Raw genomic sequence first — 25,978 nt, forward strand, 5'->3', positions numbered from 1 at the left:
ATTTTTGGCTGATCTAATATATACACGGAAAAAAAATGCAAACTTTTGAACGACTGGTTACTGTGCTACACAAGAATGAGCGAAAATATATAAAAAAAGTTCTTAGCACATTACTAGATCATGTGATAATAAGAATGAGTCGTCTTTACATATGACTGAGTATCTTTCAACACAGTAACCATTCCTATGTTGCACATTACACTGAAAACACGAGTGATTCTCATGTTCATAGTCGCTGTTAGCTTTTAGGACAATAGAGATTCCCGTGAGCAGAAGAACTCTTGCTATATAAAATAAGTATGAGTACTGCGCAAGCGTACGAATGAGTCACCTGACAAACGTTTCTCATTCTCGTGCAGCACAGTAATCATTGCTGGGCTAAATGAGAACTGTCCCTGTTGATCACATTGTAATAGTAGTAAAAAAACGAAACTTATTTCATTTGTAAATATTTGTAATATACCAGAAAATATTTTTAATAGACCAGAAAAAAAAGTGTATGAACTTATGTCAATTTTTAAACTGACATTTCAAAAATAGAAATTTCACAGTTATATTATTTACATTTTTAGCAATCGAAAATAACTCCAATTTTTGTGGCAAAAAAAGCTTAAATATTCATCAACGTTCTTAAATTTTATATATATATATATTTTTTATAAAATTAATCATTTAAAATTCTAGTATATTTTTATATATACATTTTTCACAATAGTACAATACATTAAGTTAAATTAATAGCAAGAATATAATTAAATAAACAAAAAATAGTTACATATTTAAACGTTTATTAAAGATTATTATTTCTAATATGAAATTTTTACAGAAAGTAGACTTATAGTAGTGAAAAATAGTTATATCTATCGCTTCATTTAGTTGGCTGTAGTCAGTCTATAATACACAGGGAGAGTTCTCATTTAGCACAGGAATGATTACTGTGCTGCACGAGAATGAGAAACGTTTGTCAGGTGACTCGTTCGCACGCTTGCGCAGTACTCATACTTATTTTATATAGTAAGAGTTCTTCTGCTCACGCGAATCTCTAATGTCCTAAAAGCTAACAGCGACTGTGAACATGAGAATCACTCGTGTTTTCAGTGTAATGTGCAACATAGGAATGGTTACTGTGTTGAAAGATACTCAGTCATATGTAAAGACGACTCATTCTTATTATCCCATGATCTAGTAATGTGCTAAGAACTTTTTTTATATATTTTCGCTCATTCTTGTGTAGCACAGTAACCAGTCGTGTTTCATTTTTTCCGTGTATATATATGGGGTATTCCATGCCAAATCAACCACTTTTGAACCCGACCCCTTTAGATTTAGCTGAAACTTTACCATTCTTTTCTACCCTTTGAAAGACATTTTTGAGAATTTTTATAAATTTTTTTATCCAACCCAAAAAAAGTTATGAATTTTTCAAAAAAATGACTTTTTTATTTTCAAATAGCCATAACTTTGTTGAAAAATTGACTTTTGGGTACCTTTTTTTTTTTTAAATTTTTGTTTTTGAATGAACTTTTCGAAAAAATACACAAAAAAAATTTAACATGATCAATTATATAAAATAATTAGTTTTTTTGAGTAAAATCGTCATTTTTTCGAAGTCTGCCATTTTTTTTTCTCACAATAAACTTCAATTAATTTGACAACTATCCCTGCTAATCCTAAGCAGGGCCGATTTTTTTTATATTTTTTTTATTTATTTAAAAAAAAATTGTCAAATTTTCAAAAATGGAAAAAATTTTTTTTCCGTAAGCTTTATTTCTATCATAAAATAAATATAATTTAACGATTTTATGATATAATATTCTCAATTTATAGACTTAATTTACGAATATAACCACCGAGATTCAAATTTTAACCTTCAGTGAAGTCGATAAACTAGGGTAGGACAATTATAGACTTACTTATAGTCAGTATACTAGAAACTATACGCTAGTGTGTATCGATTTATGAATACGGTTTTTTCATACTGTCTAAAACATAACCTGGAAATTGCTGTTAATCTTTTGTGCGAGAAGTATCTAGTGAAAGATTGTTGATATTACATTTGCTAAATAAATAAATAATTATTATAGTTTATGAAGACTATTTTGATTTGGTGTTATTTGAAAAGCTAATTGTTTTATTCTATTAATCTAAATTGATTGGAAGAATTTCATGAAGACATTACGGCATCAATAAAACAATTTGATCGATGTTGTAATCCATTTAAGTTGGAATCACATTCAAGAAAAATGGGTTTACGTCCAGCAACTGACATTATGAAAATAACGTTACGATTAGGTGGAAATTATTTGTCATGCAGTTCGTGTCGAAAAGAAGCTTCAAAATTAGTAAAGAAACAAACAAATACTAGTGATGATCCTAATGTTGATGCAAGTGACCATGAAGATGATTCTAGTGACAACAATGAGAACAATGATGGTGCTGACAGTGATAGTAACACAACTGCCACGGTTCTCCCGTTATCCTTATCATTCCGTAAGATTTTTAAAATTATTCATACATTACATAAATACATTCCTAGCAACTACATGTTTTATTGTTTTTTTAAGGTTCCTTGTTGTTTAATAGCGAACCCAAAAATTCACAATCAAGCTTGGCATCCCAAGTTAGCGCTGCAACTCAATTACCCGTTATAAACGATGTGTAACGGGTAATTTTTGAGGTTTCTATAATTAACTAAAACCAAAAAGAACGGACACTGGGACACAGAACGACCCCTTTTGCTCAAATTTGAAGCTCGCCGAATTCCAGGGTTGAAAAAGGGTTGTCATCAATATACAAAACCGAAAGAAAAGCCAAACCAAAACTCACTTAAATCTAAATAAATCTGAAGAAATAAATCCAAGTCAAACAGGTTATGATAAAGACAAAATAAAGAATTTATTTATCAAAATCAATTAAATAAATCAATGAACAAAAAAGTTTTACAAGTAAACAAAATACACGTGGTACAATTTGAGGTTATAATAAACCCCAAAACTAAATCTAGATTAACCGGTGTCGTTAATCAAAACAAAAATACAAAGAAACGAATTCAACAATTTATCTCACGTCGGTATTACGCCCGCGTACCTTTCGGCGGTAACGAAGATCCGGTCAAAACTAGTCTTTACAAAATACACATCCTCACACACTCGCTCGTCGTGAGCGTCAAAATCGCGAACTAAACTCCAAAAGCTGGTTCCCCGCTTCCCCAGGAGACTAGCCGTCACCCTTTGGCCTAAACCTCTACCCCGAGAGCGAATGGAGAATGTCCTCTTCGCCCCCACCTACACGGCGTATGATCACCCACTGGAGTTTTGACAGAAGGTAAAAAATCCAGGGAAGTCAAATCTTGTTAAAAGTGCAGAGGTACTTACCAATGTTCTAAACGGAACCAAGGTAATGTTCCTCCAGATGTTATTGTCAGAAGAATATTCACCACAATAACCACTCTGTCACAAGACTTTCTTTTCCGAGCCAAATTTTGGCGTTTATCATTTTTCCCCTAACTCTCTTGTAACGAACCGGAAGGGTCGTTTTAGACACATGTCCGGTGTCCTCGAACTAGCATTCAAAAATAATTATTTATTATTTTAATCGCAATTTCCTTCATTTTCTATCCATTCGTCTCGCCAAATTCTAAGTTTTTATTTTTGAAACTCAATTCTTTATTATTTTAATCGCAATTTCCTTCATTCTCTATCCATTCGTTTCGTCAAATTCACAATTCTTTATTATTTTAATCGCAATTTCCTTCATTATATATCCATTCGTTGATTTTCCATACTAAATTGTTCTCGGGTCTTATAAAATCTTCGCTTACCTAAATTATTTCTTACAAAAATAATAATCGTCATTTCTTTCATTTTCTATCCATTCGTTGATTTTCCATACTAAATTGTCCTCGGGACTTAGAATAATTTTGCCAGTCTTTTAACTTCTTTTACAATTTAATCATACCTTCGGTAACAATAATATAAAATTATTAAATAAATACAAAAATTAAATAATAATCACCGCACTAATAACAATAATTGTTTCTATTAATTTTTAAGTAATAAAAAAAAAATAAACTAAAATACTCAGATACGAAAGTAAAATCTGGGTCATAATTATAATTAAGACTCTGTCTTTTTTTTTTTTTATTTTTAAACAAATAATAATAAATAACTTGTAATTTAATATAAGAAACGAAGTAAATTAATAGTTTAAATAATATTTGAACTAAGTAAACCGTAATAATAATAATAATACCTATCTGAACAAAAATATAACTATAAACGTTTATTTTAAACGATAAACAACATTAAATTAAATCAAACGAGAATTGGACCGTCGAGTAGGTAGCCGCTGTCGCTCCCCTTCTTGTTCCGCCTTCCCGCCCTACTCCTCAGCTGTCTCTGTCCCCAAATCTTGGTCATAGATGCATTGCGACTGTTGAGTCAATCGCCGATTCCTTGAAAAAAATTGAATGATTATCAATTTTTAAATAATAAAATAAATCAGATATCTGACATCTTAAAAAAAATTTTGCTCTCAGCTGCCGATGAAGGATCGATCGACGACGATGGTGAAAATTTTCGCTCCTTAATTAAAATGCTGCATGACAAATTCAATGATAAAGAAACGGATAAGTTTTTAAAAATACAAATTTTAACATTGTTAGCTGAAAAATGGAGTGAAAGACGTGTTTGTGAAATTATGAATACATCACGACATTTAACAAGGGTAGCAAAAATTTGGTTGAAGAAGAGGGTCTACTTTCAACACCTGAATCGAAATTAGGTAGGTATAGCGTAGAATTGATGTTTCTGGTACATCTGAAGACTGAATTACTTAACATTTTTTGTATAGGGAGGACAATTACTCATCAAATGTTATTAAAAATTGAGAATTTTTACAACGATGATGAGTATAGTGCTTTGATGCCCGGTATGGAAGACTTTGTTTCAGTTCGAAATAATGATGGTAATCGAGTACACGTCCAAAAACGGCTTGTTCTGTCTAATTTAAAAGAACTATAACAATGTTTCCGTGAAATAAACCCAACAGAGAAAATTGGATTTTCGAAATTCGCTTCTTTACGACCGAAACATTGTGTGTTAGCAGGAGAAAGTGGAATACACACCATCTGTGTATGTACGATCCATCAAAACTTTAAGTTGATGATGCTTGGTAATTATCAAATTAATTAATAATTATGTGTGTGAATTTTCTGTTTATTTCATAACTTTTCCTTTAGGTGCAAATCTTCATTCTTTAAAAATAATAAATACAGAAAGGCCCATGAAACACTACAGTGATTGTTTAGACATGATAATTTGTGAGACTCCATCGGTGCAATGTTATTTGGGTGGATGTAACAACCCGTCCGGCATCAATGTCAAAAAGATGACATAATGTTATCTAAAAAATTTTAGCTTTAAGAGCTCAGAAAAATGTTATCGTTTTGATAACTTTATGTTGAGGTCATTTAAAAGAAATCTAAAAGTTAGCAAAATGATGACTATTTATAGATGTCTCTAGAACATCAAAAAAATAATTTTCTGATAAGACTATCATAACCTCAACTATCGTCAGCTGATATCATTGTAACCTATAAGTACCAATGTTTATAAACATTATTTATTGATTCTGCTCTAAAGTAATTACATATAATTAGTTATTATAAATACAATAGCAAAATGCCGAGAAGAAAAAATTTTAAAAATTTATCTAAAGGTCAAAAAAATAAACGAATACGTTCTTTTTTAAACAATGTTCATAATTTTGAAAATTTATCTAGTGATGAAAGTGAAACAGTAGAAAATAATTCATGTTTTGTGAATAATAATACATCTTGTGATGATTTGGATAATGAAATAATTATTTATACAGACAATAACATTGATGGCGAAAAACTTAATGATCATGAAATAAGTAATTAAAGTTCTGACAGTGAAACTAGTGACAATTCTGACTCACGTGAGTTATCGATCAGTAATCAATTAAAAAAGAATACTTAGGTAGTTATCAATGAAATAAGTTTATCATCGAAATTAGCTCAGTGAGTGACTGATTTCAATACATCACGTGAAGCAGCGAATAAACTCCTAAAAATATTAAAAAATCGAATCAAGAAAAAATCAGTAATCTACCTCTTGATTCTCGGACCTTACTTGGTACACCGGAAGCACCGATAGTAACTTATGAAGTTGCTCCTGGTCAATATTTTCATTACGGGTTAAAAAATGCCTTGACTGATCAATTGAGAATTATTGATTATCATACTCTACCGGACTTGATTGCTATTAATATTAATATTGATGGGCTGCCGATTGCTAAAAGTTCGACGAGTCAACTTTATCCTATTCTTGCGCAAATTCATCCCAAAGTTTCTCAGCCATTTGTAATTGGGATATATCATGGATATGAAAAACCCAAAAGCTGTGCATTGTATTTGGAAGAATTTCTAGATGAATACAAAGAATTAAATACTGTCGGCTTTAATTACCAAGATCGAGATTTTAAAGTGATAATAAGAGCAGTTATCTGTGATAGTCCAGCAAGATCTTTTGTCACTTCTACTAAATCACATACGGGATATTTTGGATGTGGAAAATGCAGAGAAGAAGGTGATTATGCGATCATCGTATGTTATTTTTAAATTTAGATGCACCTTTGCGGACCGGTCAAAACTTTATCGATCGTATTGATGAAGATCATCATACTGGGCAGTCACTTTTTGAAGAAGCCGGTGTAGGTATGGTATCACAATTCCTAATTGATTATATGCATAACTACTGTCTTGGAGTTACGAAAAAAATTTTAACAACTTTTGTAAATGGGTCTCATAAGCATAAGTGGTCAGCTAAACAAGTTGATGAAATTTCTGGGCTCCTAGAAACCATTGCAAAATGGATTCCGCAAGAATTTGCGAAGAAATCTCGTAAACTAAAATATGTTGATCGATTTAAGGCAACTGAGTTTCAACAATTTTTATTGTACACAGGTCCAGTTGTTTTAAAAAATTATTTGCCAAAAAATTATCTGTCTCACTTTATTACTTTACACTGTGCTATAAGGATCTTAAGTCATGAAGAAGATTGTATAAGTAATAATGACTATGCAAGATCATTGCTAAGATACTTTGTTGAAAATTGTAAAAAATTATATGGAAAAAAAATTTTAGTGTACAATTTTCATAATTTAATTCATTTAATCGATGATGTCTTGAAGTTTGGACACCTCGACTCTTTTTGTGCTTTTTCCTTTGAGAGCTATTTATTTATTCTAAGAAAAAAACTAAAAAAAGCAGGCCAACCTTTGTAGCAGTTATACAAAAGAATTGTTGAACACAATACATGTAGCATTCCATCAAAACTTCAAGTTTGTAATCAACCAATTGTGACAGATCATAATTTAGAAATTACAAAGCAATTACATTTTCCTTCGTATAGTAAAATATAGTATCAAAAATTTATTTTGTCATTAAACAGTCAAGGTGATAAATTTTGTTATTTACAGAATGACAATCTTATTCGAGTGGAAAATATTTATCTGAAAGACCAAAAAATAATTATGACAAGAGTAAAACTGTTGAATCCGATCGGCTTTCCTAATTACCCTATTAGCTCACTTGACTTGAATATATATGTCGGAAATACATGGTCTCAACTAACAACTTTTGCTGCTGAAGATGTCAAAATCAAAGCAGTTTGCATTCCTTTTGAAAAGACTTATTGTATTCTACCATTAATCCACTCATGTACTGATTTATAATACTCTGTAAATTTTTATATTATTCTGCTGAAGAAATAAAATTTATTGTGAAAAAAAATTGTGGTGACATTTAATTAATATTCTTTGATTTCTCCATTTCAAAATAATGATAAACTTTAATTTAAATTTCGTGCCAAAGCCGCCAGATTTATATATATATATATATATATATATATATATATGTATATATATATATATATATATATATATACTAGCTGACCCGGCAAACGTTGTTTTGCCATGTGAATAATTTCTAGAGAATTTCTAGTGTAGAAAAAAAATTACTAACTCATTGGAAGTGTATAAGGATGTGGAATATGAGTGAAAAAGGCCTAGAGCGCTGTGAACGATGAGGGAATGTTGTTTAAAAATAACAAAACACCAAACATTAATTGTTTTAATTTATTAAAAGTAATAATTATTTATATAATTAATTAATTACATAATATTAATCTCTTAATGCTACAGCGTAAACAATATTTTTTGTTAGCCCGTCTTTAGGTAATACAAACAAACTTGATGGTTTACCCACTCGAGAGCATGCAACGTATAATTGTCCGTGTGAAAAACATGGTGTGCTCAAATCCAAGCCACAAACAGACATTATTTGGCCTTGGGATTTATTAATAGTCATTGCAAATGCCAATCTAATCGGAAATTGAATACGCTTAAATTGAATTGGCACATCTGTGGGTATAATAGGTATTCGTGGTATCAATATATTTTCACCTCGAAACTTGCCATTTAAAATGGTGCCTTGGATAACTTTTTTCATTAATTTTTTAATGACTAATCGCGTACCGTTGCATAGCCGTGGCGGGTTCAAATTACGAAGCAAAATAATTGGAGATCCAACCTTCAATTGTAAGTTATGTGGTGGCATGCCTGGCAAATCTAGTAAGTTCAAAAACTCTGTTGGAAAATTTACAGCTTCTCTGATGATCTTTATACGTTGTATACTGTTGCCCATTCACTTTACGTATATCTTGAAATGACAATGGGCCAGTAACATTAACCAACAATAGTCGAAGTTAAAAGCACTCAGTCTGTCTTGGATTCACTGTAAATACTCGCCCCAAGGCGTTTGATTTGAAAAAATTGGGGCATGCATCAACTGGTGAGCCTTGCTTGCGGGGTATCCATTGTTTTGTTTGAGCCCATGTGAAATAGCGTGGTACTTGTGAATAAAGTAAAGTACGTGCAAAGGCACCAAAATCATCCGCACGATTACACAATTCAAAAAATTCAGTGAGTGTAGTTTTTGGTGGATTTATAGCACGATCAATCGCTGTCTCGTTCGTGAAATATACACGCTGATCATTTTCAAGATGAACGGCTACCTGAACAACTGCTGGATCCCGTTCATGAATTGGAAAACCAAAGATACGCCAAACAGCTTCATTGGAGCTGATGTACCGACCTATTTGGTAGAGCGTTATTTCATCGTTTTTATTTACTGGAGGAGCATTCACATTGGTATTTTCCACTCTAAACATCGCCATGTCACTGCCTTTATGGACATACTTGCAAATGTATTTGATGCTCTTCACAGAACTGCAGAACTCAACATTAATATGAGCATTTTATGTTTTGCTCAGCAGGGGCGAATATGGCACGACCCAACGATTGTCAATATCAATGTCTGTATTGCTGATGTTTTTAATAAATGATTGTCCGCCATTATCTGGATTCCTTCGAGGATATATTGGATATCCGTCGACATATGTGATTGTATCGTTAGTGAAATCTTTAGGGAAATTTTTTGAATATTTTCCATCTGACATGCAGGGCGATGAACGATTAAAAGTACCGCATGGGCCATGAATCATGTTTGCTGTAACAATATCAAACAGCAATTGATTAGTAGACGGATCGAGAATTTCTGCAGAAATTATATTATCTATTTCTTCAGGACGGATTTTGTCGATTAACCAAACCAAAATGTGGGCATGAGGTAATTCTCGCTTTTGCCACTCAACCGAATATAGCCAGCAACGTGTGGGACCGAATACATGTGATTTAGTAATAAAATTTATTAATGACCAGCTTTTGTCTAAACACACGTGCTGTAATGTCATTACGATGTATTGCATTTTGGCCAGGCAACAGCAAAGATGTAATCTCTGGCCATTTTGGATTACATGTGAACGTGATAAATAAACACGGTCGCCCATATTCGCGCACGAAAGTCAGAGCATCCTGTATATACTCTTGCATATGACGTGGACTATCTACGTACGATGATGGTAGAATGCCAGAGTTACCAATTTCGGCGGCATCGGCGTTGTTGACAATAGCGTCTCGCAAGTGAATGTACTCTTCCACACGTAGCTTGAGTTGATTATATCGTAAGTATCGTAGCCGTTCGCCTTCTGTCTTCGCGTACATGTCGACCATGAATTGTTGACAAAGCTCTCGAAATCGTAGAATGACGTTATCCAGCCCGCGTCTAATCATCAATCCATACGCATAATAATCCTTCGAGCTAACGTTCTTGTTTGTTTCGGCTCCTGTAATAATATATTCATAAATATTAATTTAAGTTAATTGCGTTTAATAATTTAATTGTTTTGTTAAAAGTGTAATAATCAAATTCATAATAAATGAAATACCTGATACGGGATCTCGTTGTTTAATATTTATGCTATATCCGTCTTGTCCCTTCCAGAAGATTAGCGGATATTGGAGAGCGTTATATGAACGGTATGTATCAGCAATGAACTGAAGATTATTATTTCTCCTACGAATCACAATTTCTCGTGCACCTGTACGATCGCCAACCATGATTCCAGCAACGTCGTCAGTAACAGGTGCATTGAATCTACGAATGTGTTCTACAGCTGGTGTTTTATCAGAATTAATAACAATAGCGTGAGTATCGCTTTCTTTGTGTATGTGGGATTTGAATATTTTCAACAATTCATTATGCTCATTCAATAGAGCATCCAGCTCGCTGACGATGCGTCTAGCAAAGAATGAATCAAGGTTATTATAGCCACAACGTGCATCCACCCGATTGGCTAGTGCGCTTCCGGAGTCTTCGCCGCCCATAAAGTAGATTTATAAAAATTTATGTGGTTCGTTTGGTATTGGCAGCAATGAGCCTATTTTATGATAAACTTGGCCTCTGATTTTAAATGTAGAATTGTATTGTTGACCATTTGCATTAGTATTTTGAACTATTTCTGTTGCTCCGAACGATGTCATTTGAAAGCATGAGTTGAATGTTCGAATGGACTTCAGGAACACGTTAGAATCTGGATCTGTGCCGGTAAGCAAACCGTTCAATGGTTCCGGTGGTGTTTCAATTACAGGTAGTTGTACCTTTCCTGACGTGCAACACATCCCGGCTGGTTCATTTTTGAATTTCAAAGCATGACAATACGGGCATTCTTTGTCCATAGCACCAATTACTACTTTTGATTGAGCATAATATTCAATATCGGGCTCATACTGGAATGCTAGACGCAGAAATGATGTAGCTACAAATGCTCGATGTGCCTGTTGGCGTTGTTGGTCATTCGCTCTGCGTCTATTGACAGTAAAACGGTGTGATTGTCGTTGTTCTAATCTCATGACTTCATTGCGTTCAGCTTGTGTATCGTCTGATTGTTCTTGACGCAATTGCGCCATTCTCACACGCGCTCCAGTATTTTCTTCCTGAACTTGTTCTTCAGTTCTTTGGGCTTTTCTATTTCGAATGCTTCTAGATTTATTTGTATCACGGCTCAAATTGGCCCCTTTGCGTTTTGTTGGCATTGTTCACTGTACAATACAAAACACACATCAATAGAACTGATTGAATTATTTAATTATTATATTCAATTATCAAATTAATCATTTATTTTATCTTTGATTACATTAAATATACATGTAAAAATTAGATAGTTTCACGAAAGCGAAAAATTTATGTTTCTTGATTATATCGAAAATAAATATTGTTAGAAATAGTGAAAAAAAAATACTGTCGAAGTAAGAGCTCTTATAAGTAAATACAAAAAAAAAATTTCCCAATTGTAATAAAAGTCTAACTTTCACCGAATTCGTTTTTCACCATTCCCAACAATATTTTCGTTATAAATAAGAAAGAATAATTTTTGATTTTATAATAAACGTAAAAAATAATTTATACTTACAACTCAATAGCCGTTGTTTGCGGGAACTCGTGACACGTGTTGAGTATTTTAGAGGTTATGTAAGTCACTTATTTACCTGATCGTGCGATTTACACTCAAAATTAATAATTTTATTAGTTATTATTAATTAATTATATTCAATAATATTAGTTATTAATAAATAAATAATAAAGTTACTCGAGAATATATTTGATATGAGAGTTACACTGAGATAGTAAAAATGTTTTACTACTACGCTTGAAGCATAAACACTAATAATAGCCGAAAACTGTAGAAGTAACATTCCTACTCCGTGCTGTTTACAGGGTGAGAAGTGACACCGGTAGACACATGGGGGGATAACTTACCAAGTGATAATAATTGATGTTATCGAGCGGGATAGAAAATGATAAAATTATGAAAATGACTATTAAAAAGCAAGGGTTGGTGATAAAAAAGTGCAAATTTAGAGTTGTATGTATTTTTTGATGCCACATAATAAAAAAAAAATAAAATTTTATCAAAAAAATAAAAAAAAATTTTTTGGGGCGAACACCCCTTATCACTTAAAGGTTAGAAAAATAGATAGTAGCCGATTCTCAGGCTTACTGAATATGCATAAAAAATTTCATGAGAATCGGTTAAGCCGTTTCGGAGGAGTATGGGAACAAACATTGTGACACGAGAATTTTATATATTATATATATATATATATATATATATATATATATATATATATATATATATATATATATATTAGGGTGCTTTTTTGCGACTATTTTTTTTTTCGTTTCCATCCCGAAATTTTGTTGGAAATACACCCAAAAAAATTCCCTGAAAGTTTGAGCCCTTAATATTAATATTAAGTACTCCTACACAGCGTGTGAAGATTTCCCATTTGAAATATACGAGAATTTTAATTTTTTTTTTTTTTAATTTCTATAGCTCAGTGGCATTTCATAGCATCACTTTGACCATGGACGGGTTTTTTTCAGAATTGAATGCTCTACAAAAGTGTCCATTGTCGCGAAGTCGTAACTCATACTGGCGGGGTAGTACGGACCACCAAACCGAATTTTTTATAGAATTCTTGTTTTTTCACTCATTATCTCATAAACAACAAGACATACAGAAAAAATGTAAATGATAATTTTGTAGGAAATTCAATTCTCTACAAAAAAGATCCTTAGCACCAAATCACTAAGATCGATATTTTCTGAGATATTAATCATTGAAGTTTACGTAGCATTGAATTTCCACGAAATGTTGAATCAAATCTTAAAAAATAATGATTTTTTTATTCGTATCATAATTATAATTAGTAATTACTTATTGATTAAGTTACAAATTTAACGTAAAAAATTTTTAATTGTATTTTTCTGAAGTTTTTTATTTTTAAATAAATTTCTCATTTAAATCACCCCATAATATTTGAATTTATCATTTAATAATTCAATTTCAATGAAATTCTAGATAAAAATATATTGTGTATGATCATTACGAATAATATAGGATGTTTCTTTGTTGCTGTGTATTGTGATACTGATTAATCGCGGTTTATTTTTCTTGCTCTGGTAGTACTACTGAGCTTTCACTTGACCTTGAATGCGTTCAACAAATTTCCCCTTTAATTGCAGCGCTTTCTTTGTTTTCGCGTACTAATCCCGCGAGAGTAAGAACAAAGCTTAGTGGGCATTGATCAGTGTGACGCCGTTGTATGTATACTTTGTTAAATTTGAGGTTAGGTCGACTTTAACCATCATTAAAATGAGTGAAAAAATTGGTAATAAAACTTGGAATTATTTAATTGGATTTGAAAGAAGCCAAATAAATAATAATAAGCTGCCTTCGTATCGTGACTTACTAAATTTTTTTATGTATAAACATCAGTCTTTAAAATTAACTATTCGAAATAGTGCTACTAGTGTTATTAACGATACTGATACTATTCGGGCTAGTTTCAAGATTCCAACTATACGTCCTCAGCACAGTCTTACGAAGTTGGAAAAATTTTATGCCGAATATATAAAAGTGAAGACACATCACAAGAGGGAAAAAAAATCGAAAGCACAAAAACAGAATGTTGAAAAGTTTAACCAAAAACTAGATAAATTGTTCGATATTTCGAATTCCACAATGGTTAAGAATTTGCCAAAAGAGCAGCAACAATTTCTGAATGAGTGTCAAAAGGGGAAAACCAATCTTCACTCGCTCGTTACTAATTTCTTGCCGGTGGAAACTTTTCAGAATAAATCTGACACTGAACAGGAGATAACAAATGAAGATAATGAGAATAATACAGACGAAATTGGTTAGTTTCTTCTCACATACAACTATAAATTATCAAGCTCAACAATCAATCATTTTTTAATAATCGAAAACAATTTCTTATAATTTAGACTCATATTTTTTCTACTTACTTGTAAAATTTAATTCGCATTAAAATTCTAATTTTCTTAACCTCATTTTCTGAAAATTGAATTCTATATAATTTTTCAATATTTTAAAATTTGTTTCTAGATTCATAACTTTTTTCTAATTATTAGTCTATCATTTTGGTAAAATTTCTATCAAGTAAATCTGAATAAGTGAGATAAATCAAAAATTTATTCAATTTTGACAAAAATTTTGACTTGAATAAAAAATTTGTTTTCGATTTTTGCAGTCGAAAATTCCCACGCTATTAAAAATTAAAGTCTCTGTAACCAATAAATTTAAAACACATATATATCATTTTGTCTTATTTTTATTGGGGAAAATTGACGGAAACTCAATTCAAAGAATATCTTTGCTTCTGGATAACAGAAGCTGAATATAAAATTTGAAAAATATTTGAATCGATTGGGTTTATTTATTTAATTCTGAAAAAAATTGTTTTAGGCATGAAATTATCGCAACATTCGATGCCAGCAAGTTTTTGTAGTCTATCATCAAATTCCAGTGGGTTGAAACGAACATATTCTGATTTTGAGGATGAACTCCCTGTACCTCCTAAAAAGAAAAAAATCAATATTTTTTAAGATTTGATTCAACATTTTGTGGAAATTCAATGCTAGGTAAACTTCAATGATTAATATCTCAGAAAATATCGATTTTAGTGATTTGGTGCTGAGGACCTTTTTTGTAGAGAATTGAATTTCCTACAAAATTATCATTTACATTTTTTCTGTATGTCTTGTTGTTTATGAGATAATGAGTGAAAAAACAAGAATTCTATAAAAAATTCGGTTTGGCGGTCCGTACTACCCCGCCAGTATGTGTTACGACTTCGCGACAATGGACACTTTTGTAGAGCATTTAATTCTGAAAAAAACCCGTCCATGGTCAAAGCGATGCTATGAAATGCCACTGAGCTATAGAAAATTAAAAAAAAAAAATGAAAGTTCTCGTATAATTCAAATGGGAAATCTTCACACGCTGTGTAGGAGTACTTAATATTAATATTAAGGGCTCAAACTTTCAGGGAATTTTTTTGGGTGTATTTCCAACAAAATTTCGGGATGGAAGCGAAAAAAAAAAATAGTCGCAAAAAAAAAAAGCACCCTAATATATATATATATATATATATATATATATATAGATTCAATTATAAGCAAAGCTAAATAAGGTTAAGCATATATAAACATATACATAAATGCGTATCAGCACATGTGCATTTATTTTATTACAAAAACGTAATCAAAATATTATTATTAATTATTTTCAAATAATATTAATTTCCATAATGATAGTTTAATAACAAATTCTATCTCATGTTTTTGGGAGATAACAATAATTTTTCAACACATGAATAAAATTGTAAGTATAAATTTAGGTTACAAATGTTTGTATATAAATAACTTCTTATTATTTATATAAATTGATGGTTGATTTTTTAAATAAATTTCAGCCTAAGATTTAATATTAAATTTATTCATTTTAAATGATACATTAATAGTATACTTTATTCATTAAATATTTTTTTGTTATTTATTAATCAAAATTCAACTTATTAAACAATTCTATACCGAACTTGGCTACCGATAATGACTAATTAATTTGTTTTACTATATATTTTTTATTTGGTTTATAGTTTAATTCTGAAATTAAATCGAAGTAGTTTTAAATAATTATTTGATTTACTAAATAATTTGAAGGAATATTTGAAACTAAAATGACTGATAAAATTTGATTTTTATCTTTAATAAATTTGATGATTGTTTTACGATTCTTTTATGATACTTTTTTTTTCAGAATGATTAAAAAATTGAAATATATTTCGTAGTATTTTGGAACAAGTGCTCTGGAATCGTCCATAATTCCTGGCTAGATAGAGAGTCTAAAACCTTTAAATGGCCGAAGACAAAAAACCCAATTTTACAAATTATTAAAGCAAAAAATCCAAAAGATAATTGGTTGACTTACGAATACACTCGAATTTTTGGGCCATACGGTAAAATGATTACAAGTACTCAGTAATTGAGCGAGAACGATAATTATAGTGTTACGCTACGTATTTGTATATTTTTATGTACAATTATAAATATGCAAATGTATTGAGTAACGAACTCACTGTTTTTGTTCAACTACTCTATATTTTACTTCATGCTACCAATAATGTAATCTTTTGACTTGTTTAAACTATATTTTTCAACAGAAACGTATGATGAAGCTCGAGAATTTGAATTAGATACTTTAAATCTATCGACTAACGATGAGGATGGTTTTCTTTCAATAAAAGAAAAAAGAAATTCAAAAGTAACAGAGAAAGCTAAAAGGAATTGTAATAAACCTTTACGTTATTGTTCAGATTCTGGTGAAGAATTAAAGGTGGAAAAATCAAGTAAGAATTAGTATTTTTAACTGATTTTATAAAATTTTATACCTCTAAGACATTAAAGAGAAACATAATTTGCATTTTTTTAAACCTTATATGAAAACTTTATGCAATAATTCTCATGTTTACGGAAATAAATAACACTGCAAGTTTGAAAATTGTAACGTCATTTATGGAATTGAACGCAAGTTTCTAGTAAAATCTTTTCTGTAATTTTATATATAAATATATTAAAATAATATTATTTTTTAGATGCCATAACAGAAAAATGGAGTGCTGCTGATAATGCTAAAATCCAAGCAGTGATAAAAAGCTGGTTACAGCATGCCGGCGATCGCCTTAAAGAACGTAATAATAAATAAATAAAAAAATTATTCATCTTAGAATAAAATTTATACAACAACAACAATAATAATAATCATTATTAATATTTTTTTTCCTTATTTGGCATTATTTGAAGTGTAATATTTATAAACTTATAATTTTATAATAAAAAAAAAACTAAACTATAATATTATGAACAATTTTATTTATTGATTATTAAACTCAAATTACTAACATATTATTGTTGATATTATCATCTCTTTAAACTGATCTCTTTAAGATCTCTAAGAAATGTTATCTTTCTGACATCTACCCGATGAGTTCTTAAAGATATCTTCAGATGGCGCGTAAGAGCCTTTTCTGATATCTTTTTGTTATCTTCGGGATAACTATTTCGGATGTCAGATCAGAAAAATGTTATCTTTAAGGGGTTATATCCACTTGTGATTTTCAAAAAATCGATTTTTTTCATTTTTTGAATGTACATATATTCAAGAATATTCTCTGAAAATTTCAAATCGATCCGACAATTAGTTTCGGAGATATGAGCGTATTAGTAAGAACGTCTCCGAGCGTTCGAAAGTAGGCGGAGCACGAGCCGGAGTAGCAGCTGTTTCTGGTAGCTTCTACTCTTTTGTTCTCGACTTATATTGTGTTAGGAAGTTGATGCTGTTATTACCATGTTCAAACGTTCATTGGAAAAGTATCAAGTTCGTTTTAGAAACTACATCGGTGATGGTGACTCTAAAACTTATTCGGGGATTTTGAAGGCTGCTCCTTATGGTGAGACAGAAGTAACGAAAAAAGAATGTATTGGGCATGTTCAAAAAAGAATGGGCAAACGGCTAAGAGACATAGTAAATAATACAGTAGAAGAAATGATAAGAATGGAAAAAAAAAAAAAAAAGTTACTTGGTGGCAAAGGTAAATTGACTGGGAAACTTATTGATAAATCAACTGTTTACTATGGTTTAGTGATTAGGAGACACTTTGATTCTGTTGACAGTATGTATAAAGCCATTTGGGCATCTTATTTCTATAACTGCTCTACAGATAAAAACCCTCAGCATGATAATTGTCCTATAGGAGAAAACTCGTGGTGTTCGTGGCAAAAAGCGCGAGCCTTGGGAACTTTGCCCAGCTATAAACATGATTATGAGGCCTTACCACCTGATGTTGCAACAGCTATTTTTCCAATTTACGAAGATCTAAGTAAAAAAAAATTATTGGAACGATGCGATGGTGGTTTTACCTAGAACAATAATGAAAGTTATAATCAGCTGATATGGAAAATAACTCCAAAAATTATTCCAGCTGGCTCTAAAATTGTGGAAATAGCTGCAAACATTGCAGCCGGGGTCTTTAACGAAGGTAAAACATCTCTTCTTTATTATATGAGTGCTATGGGATTATCACTTGGACCCAATGCTCATTCTTACGTGAGTAAAGAGGACCCAGAGCACGTCTCAATTTCGGACGCAAGAGCGCAAGGGTCGACGCGCGAGGGGAGAATGGCTCGTAGACAACAACAACTAAACATTTTGGAGGCAAACGACGAAGCAGAGGGTTCCTCTTATGGTGCTGGAATAGATGACACGATGTAAGTTGAAAAAAAAAATTTTTTGATTTAGTGTAAATCGTTCCCGAAACTTTAAACGCGTTTATCTCAAAACCGTGTTTTCAGAGTCGGTGAGGAAAATTTCTCCGAAACCGCTAAACCAATCGGTTTGAAATTTTCACACGACTTACTCAGATATATTTGTTTTGCCGCCAAGGCAAAAGAGAGTTGGTCACCCTGACTCTCATTACTATACTAAAATCTTCACTATACTCGAGACTCAACAAGAGTCGTTTCTATGACTGTTCTCCACGAACATGTCCAATAACACGTTTTGTAATGGCTGCTGCACCTGCGCACCATGAGCTAGCGGGAAGAAGCCCGGCCGGCACGAAGCACGAGGCGCGAGACGCCATGTGCGAAGTTCAGTTGTGTTTGGGACCTGTAACCGACACAATATATCCGCTAGCCTCGCTAACACTTAATTTCATTATTCTGTGTTTTTTCATTGTGAACAATTACATAGTAATACATCCATTCTGATATTAAAGTAACTCATCTAGTTAATTAAATTCGTATTCTTTATCGTGAAAATAATATAAATTTATCGTAATTAAATTTAAACACTTTTGATAGTTGTGACGCAGTACTTGGAGTGGCGTCGCGGCCATTGTTTCATCACCTTTAAATATTAGTTTAACTACAAAATCTTCAGTAACAAGTAATAATTAATTAGATTTCGAATAAATTTAGCTTCATAATATACAATTTAACTTATATTAAAAATATTGAACTCAGTGCTTCTCACGTAATAATTATCAAATATTGCGATTTATTTAAAGTTCTCGCGAATAATGCATAATTAATAAAAATAAATTAAAAACAATCATAATCACGAAAGAATTTAAATTGACTAATTTAAGTCTAATTCATCTCAAATTAACTAACTACTTTACATTATCAGATCATAAATACTTTGATCCTCTTGGATCAACTCACTTGATCTTCCAGATCAAACACACATTTGATCCTCTCGGATTAAAATTCTCAGATCTTCTTGGATCATCATTAACAGGTCGACGGTTAATCTAAATAACCTATCGGCGGCTGAGATCATCTCTCACCCCTATTGTATCTTCAATACAATTATTTCACTTATACATACACATATTCATGTCATACACGACTGTATCTATCGTCGAGGAGTTTTTCTCTAGTCATTACTAGAGTTTTCTCCCATTGGGGAATAAATTATTTATAATTATTCGCCCCAACACCGAGCGTTTTATTTTAAATTTAGAATTCCTGATCCTGATTCCTGAATACTTAAGAAGACAAAATAATTACGGAAATTCTCCTTCTTGGAGAGTTTGCGACAAAACAATATTTTTCAGGTAATGATCGAAGGAATAAGGTTTTGGACAATAATTTCGATTTTTTAAGCCACTTTGAAGTGAAAAATTTTCATGAAAAACTGAATTTTTTTTTGAACAGCCGCCATTTTGTCAAAAATCAAAATTTTGACTAGACCTTCGATCATTACCTGTATTTATTTATTACAAAACTAAATATTTTTGGTTTTTGGTTTTCAGATAATTTGGACCAGAGATATCTTGCTCACCGCCAAACACTTTTTTTTGGAGGTCTCTCCGCAGATCATCTACAGGAAGTAGGGGATCCAATATTTTTATAAATAAACCGCTGATTGTTAAAGTACATTAAATTCTGTTTAAGTACATTTTTTCCATTAATGTATAAAATAAAATGCCTCTTTGGAAAAAATTCATAAAAAAACGCGTTTTTTCTGCCTCGCAAGTGGATATAACCCCTTAAGAGCTCTGTATGACATCTTTCTGCCGGACGGGAACTGTCAAGGAGTAGATGAGTAACATTCTACTAACATGTTTTGAGAATCAGGAGATCGAGAATATTACGTATAAGTATTGGATATCGAAACCGAGAAGTAGATTGAAAGCTTTTATCAAGCCTACAGAAGAATTTGTTGAAAACTTTTGTAATGAACTAAAAGTTCTTTTACCTCACTCATTTATTGCTAAAGAATAAGCCAAATTTTTGAAAACGTTGAAAGAAACACTGAAACCAAATGAATTTGTCATTATTTGTGATTTTTCAGAGAATTATGCGTTTGTAGTACAAAATGCAGCATCTGGTTTTCACTGGAATAATAACCAGGCAACATTTTTTCCGGTAGTTATTTATTACAAAGTAAATGATGAACTTGACACAAAAGTTTAGTAATTATTTCAGATTGTAATAATCACGATGCCGTTGCTGTTGCTGTAAAAAGTCGTCCTGAACGCTGTAACAAAATTTATTATTTTTCTGATGGAGCTCCTCAACAGTTTAAAAACTTTAAAAATTTTGTAAATTTATATTATCATGAAGATGATTTTGATATTCCTGCTGAATGGCATTTTTCTGCGACTGCCCATGGCAAAGGTCCGTGTGATGGAATTGGTGGCATCATCAAACGACATGCAGCAAGAGCAAGTCTCCAACTTGCAGTTGATAAACAAATAACAACACCGATAGAATTTTTTGAATGGGCTTCGAATCCGAATAACTTACCAAATATCATAGTTAAGTTTTCTCCAGAAGAAGATTATAATACAGCATTAACTGATTGAAATCACAGATTTTTGAAAACGAAACCAATTGTAAGAACTCAACAACTACATTGTATAATTCTGGACAAGAATGTGTAATAATTTTTTGTATTGTTTTTGTGAAATCATTGGATATTAACTGTATTAATCATTAAACTTAGTCATTATATTCGTAAATTAAGTCTATAAGTTGAGAATATTATATCATAAAATCGTTAAATTATATTCATTTTATGATAGAAATAAAGTTTACGGAAAGAAAATTTTTTCCATTTTTGAAAATTTGACAATTTTTTTTTAAATAAATAAAAAAAATATTTAAAAAAATCGACCCTGCTCAAGATTAGCGGGAATAGTTGTCAAATTAATTGAAGTTTTTTTTGAGAAAAAAAAATGGCGGACTTCGAAAAAATGACGATTTTACTAAAAAAAAAACCGATTATTTTATATAATTGATCATGTTAAATTTTTTTCGTGCATTTTTTCGAAAAGTTCATTCAAAAACAAAAATTAAAAAAAAAAGGTACCCAAAAGTCAATTTCTAACAAAGTTATGGCTATTTGAAAATAAAATAGTATATTACACCTAGGGAAGTAAAGTAAGAAATGTCTCAGATCACATGTAATTGTTGGCCGAGGCGAAGCCGAGGTCAACAAACATGTGATCTGAGGCTTTCTTATTTACTTCCCGAGGAGTGTATATTATTTTTTGTCCGACGAAGGCGGAAAGCGGCAACTTAGTTTAGCGCAGCGGGACGAAAGTTGCCACTTTCCGCCCGGAGGCAAAAGCCATTTTTTTGAAAAATTCATAACTTTTTTTGGGTTGGATAAAAAAAATTTGAAAAAATTCTCAAAAATGTCTTTCAATGGGTAGAAAAGAATAGTAAAGTTTTAGCTAAATCTAAAGGGATCGGGTTCAAAAGTGGTCGATTTGGCATGGAATACCCCATATATATTAGGGTGATCCAAAAAAAAAAAAAATTTTTTTTTTTTTTTCAAACAGGCTCAACAAGTTTCTTTTAGGTGTAAAAAAATTTCTGTGAAAAGATGAGCCCTTAATATTAATATTAAGATTGTCCTCATCCCATTTTTTTAATTCCCATAAGAATAACATGGAAAAAATTTTTTTGGCTTCTTCTGATTGTTCTACCGATTAAACGACTGATTGACTTATCATTCGCTATTTTGATCTTTGTAGAGAATTAAACGCTCTACAAAAAAGGTTTGATAAAATTTTTTTGATTTGTCCACGCGTTCAAAAGTTATTCACGATCTAAGTTCAATTTTTCAAAAATTTGATTCAATTATATAAATTACACCGAAAATGTTGGTTTCAGTGTCAAAATAAGGATCAAATTTTTTGTCAAACATAAATTGGACTTCTGATAAACGTTGACCAATGATTTTTTTTCATTCAATCAAATAAATGTGATGCTTTTAAGGAATTTTTTTGCAATAAACCAAAAAATAAACAATTTTATTCTATTATTATGTTCACTTTTATTTTATAAATAAGTTTTGCTCAAAAAATTGCTTATTTATCTATATTAAATAATTATCATTGAAGTGATTTTTATTACAATTCGGAAAACGTTGTCGATGGCCACAAACAACCTGTAATAAATACTGCAACTGTTCATCATTTTTAGTTAGGCAGCAGTTATATTATTTAATTAGTGCAATACCCCGTTTAGCAACGTCGTTCGTTACTTTTAAAGTTTTGAAAAATTCAAGACAAATTTTGAAGCTTCCTTTTTGTGTCCAAATTGGTGTGGCTCCCTTATCGCCATCATGTAATGGAAATTATTTTACGACGAGTTCTTGAAGTTTTTTGGGACACTACATCTGGCTCTGACGTGCCGATTTTTCTTTGTTTCAAAAAAGAATGGGATAACATTGATCAAACTAAATATAAAAGTGGAATACCCGGGAAAAAATGAATTTGCCTAATCATACATATTTATATATGATTATATATAAAATTATATATGATTATATCTAAATTTTTATATAAAATATATATAATCATATATAGACTTATATTGTATATATATTTTATATAAGTCTGTATATGATCAGATCTGAGTTATCTAGGTCTATATATGATTATACATAATCTATATATAATTAGATCTGATTAGACCTGAGTTACCTAGGGCTATATATGATTATATCTGATCAGATCTAATTGATATTCCAGCTGTCGGGTTATAAAAAATGTCAAAAGAAAATTGCTGTTTTTGCTTTTGATTTTCAATAAATATTTGTTAACTGTTAACAAATATTTATTAACATTTAATAAATCGTATTTAATAAATAATTTATTAACTGGTAATCAATATATATTTATTTACCGCTCACGGTAAATTTTTTTTATTTTTATAGAAAAATTATATATAATTATATCTAATTATATATGATTAGATCTGGCCAATTTTCAAGTCTAATCTATATATATTAGGGTGATTCAAAAAAAAAGAATATTTTTTTTTTCGTTTGGTACTCTGAAAAATAGGTTCCTAGACACCTCTAAGAAAGCCTCTCCAAGCATGAGTTCTTAATTGTAACGGGAAGGTCCTCCTTCTTACAGTTTTCTATTTTTTCTTATTATCAGATAGAAAAATTTATATCTCGCTTCCAACTACTTGAAAAAATATCTTGTTTCTTAGATTTTGTAGGAAATTGAATGCTCTACAAAAAAGGTCTCTTACGATTTTTTCGTGAACCCAACCGTTTAAAAGATATTAACGGTTAAAGTTTGATTATTTTTGGGAAAATTTTTTATTTCTTATGAATTTTATAACTCAATGAAAAAAAATCATTATGAATGATGAAACTCATAGTTTTGTAGGAAATTTACTGCTCTATAAAAATGGTCTCTTATGATTTTTCGATCAAGTTGAGCGTTTACGAGATATTCATCGTCAAACATCAATGCATATCAATTTTTCTAGTTTTTGATCAATAATTCGAAAAATTTCAATTTATTCTCTGAGTTTCAAGGAAATTTAGACAAATTTGAGTTTTTATTATAAAAGCAACTTCTATAGATGTTTTCTGTTCAAAAATTCATTTGAAAGTTTTTATTCTAATAATATTTTTTTTTAATTTTATCTTTAATAATTTAAAATCTTAATCGCGTTGTCATTTATTATTATGAAATTTGTTCAGTGCGTATTTTTAAATTGTTTTTCACAAAATATACATAAAATTTTCGTTCGAGGGATTTTTGTTTTGAATTTTTGAAAAATTTATTCGAGTACAAAAATATCAATTCATTGATTTCTTCAGCAACTTGTGAAAAAATGATTTTGCATTTATGGTATTTAAGTGATGAACTTGCCATTTTATCATTATTTGACGATACCGTTTCATTGGAAGTAAAAAATATTGTTGGAGCTGCTAATACTCGTAACGGTACAGATTCTAAAGCTAAAAATTTATAATTGATAAAAACGATTTGAATTCATTAACGCAAAAAGTGTGAGTGACTTTGTTTCTAAAAAGTTCTTTAAATCTCTTTAAAATCTTTGATTTACCATATGACTTCCTTGATAAAGATATTGAATCGTGGCCTACTAATGACAGTTACATTGAAAATAAAGAATACTTTAACCAATTGAAAGTTGTTAATGATTCAGCAGAACGAGCTGTTGCATTAGTTAGTGAGTATAATCAATGCTTGACAAAAAATGAAGATCAATTCCAATACTTATTGCAAGTTATCAAAGAACATCGAAAAAATACCCAAACTGCAATAGAGGAAATTATTTACAGTAAAAGTGTACCGTTATGTTGAAAATATTGAAAATTATATGGCAGTTGATAATTAAATAAATAAATTCTTCGATAAAAAAGTGAAACACATGTGAAACACACTAAATTGAATTATATATTTAAAAAAATGCACTAATTTTTTGTTTTAATGTAATCAAACATGCCCAAGACTAAAAAAACTAATTAAAAAAATAGTTCATAACATATTTCTATTTATAGAAACTCAAATTTGTCTAAATTTCCTTGAAACTCAGAGAATAAATTGAAATTTTTCGAATTATTGATCAAAAACTAGAAAAATTGATATGCATTGATGTTTGACGATGAATATCTCGTAAACGCTCAACTTGATCGAAAAATCATAAGAGACCATTTTTATAGAGCAGTAAATTTCCTACAAAACTATGAGTTTCATCATTCATAATGATTTTTTCATTGAGTTATAAAAATTCATAAGAAATAAAAAATTTTCCCAAAATAATCAAACTTTAACCGTTAATTAATATCTTTTAGACGGTTGGGTTCACGCAAGAATCGTAAGGAATCCTTTTTGTAGAGCATTCAATTTCCTACAAAATCTAAGAAACAAGATATTTTTTCAAGTAGTTGGAAGCGAGATATAAATTTTTCTATCTGATAATAAGAAAAAATAGAAAACTGTAAGAAGGAGGACCTTCCCGTTACAATTAAGAACTCATGCTTGGAGAGGCTTTCTTAGAGGTGTCTAGGAACCTATTTTTCAGAGTACCAAACGAAAAAAAAAATATTCTTTTTTTTTGAATCACCCTAATATATACATAAGAGATTTCCACCTATATAGTCACTCATCACGATATCTCTGGAACCATTAGAGCTAAAGACTTGAAATTTGGTAGGAATATTCTTTTCACCGAGTAGAGGTCAGCTAAGAACGGATTTTTACGGAAATTCCCACCCCCAAGAGGGGTTGCGGGGGTGTTAATTGAAAAAATTCACATTTGAAAAATACAGCTCTTATAGGTATT

General features: G+C 30.7%; 1 protein-coding gene across 1 annotated transcript; it reads left to right on the forward strand.

Moving 5' to 3' along the window:
• The first annotated feature begins 13,445 nt into the window (after positions 1 to 13,445).
• On the forward strand, positions 13,446 to 14,960 carry LOC123259963. The gene is made up of 2 exons (XM_044720812.1): positions 13,446 to 14,184; positions 14,754 to 14,960. Exons 1-2 carry the CDS (start codon positions 13,641 to 13,643, stop codon positions 14,891 to 14,893), a joined length of 684 nt encoding a protein of 227 aa, XP_044576747.1. The 5' UTR covers positions 13,446 to 13,640; the 3' UTR covers positions 14,894 to 14,960.
• The last annotated feature ends 11,018 nt before the right edge of the window (positions 14,961 to 25,978 follow it).

Source organism: Cotesia glomerata, linkage group LG1 (assembly GCF_020080835.1).
Source record: "Cotesia glomerata isolate CgM1 linkage group LG1, MPM_Cglom_v2.3, whole genome shotgun sequence".
In the NCBI taxonomy this organism is placed as follows: Eukaryota; Metazoa; Arthropoda; class Insecta; order Hymenoptera; family Braconidae; genus Cotesia; species Cotesia glomerata.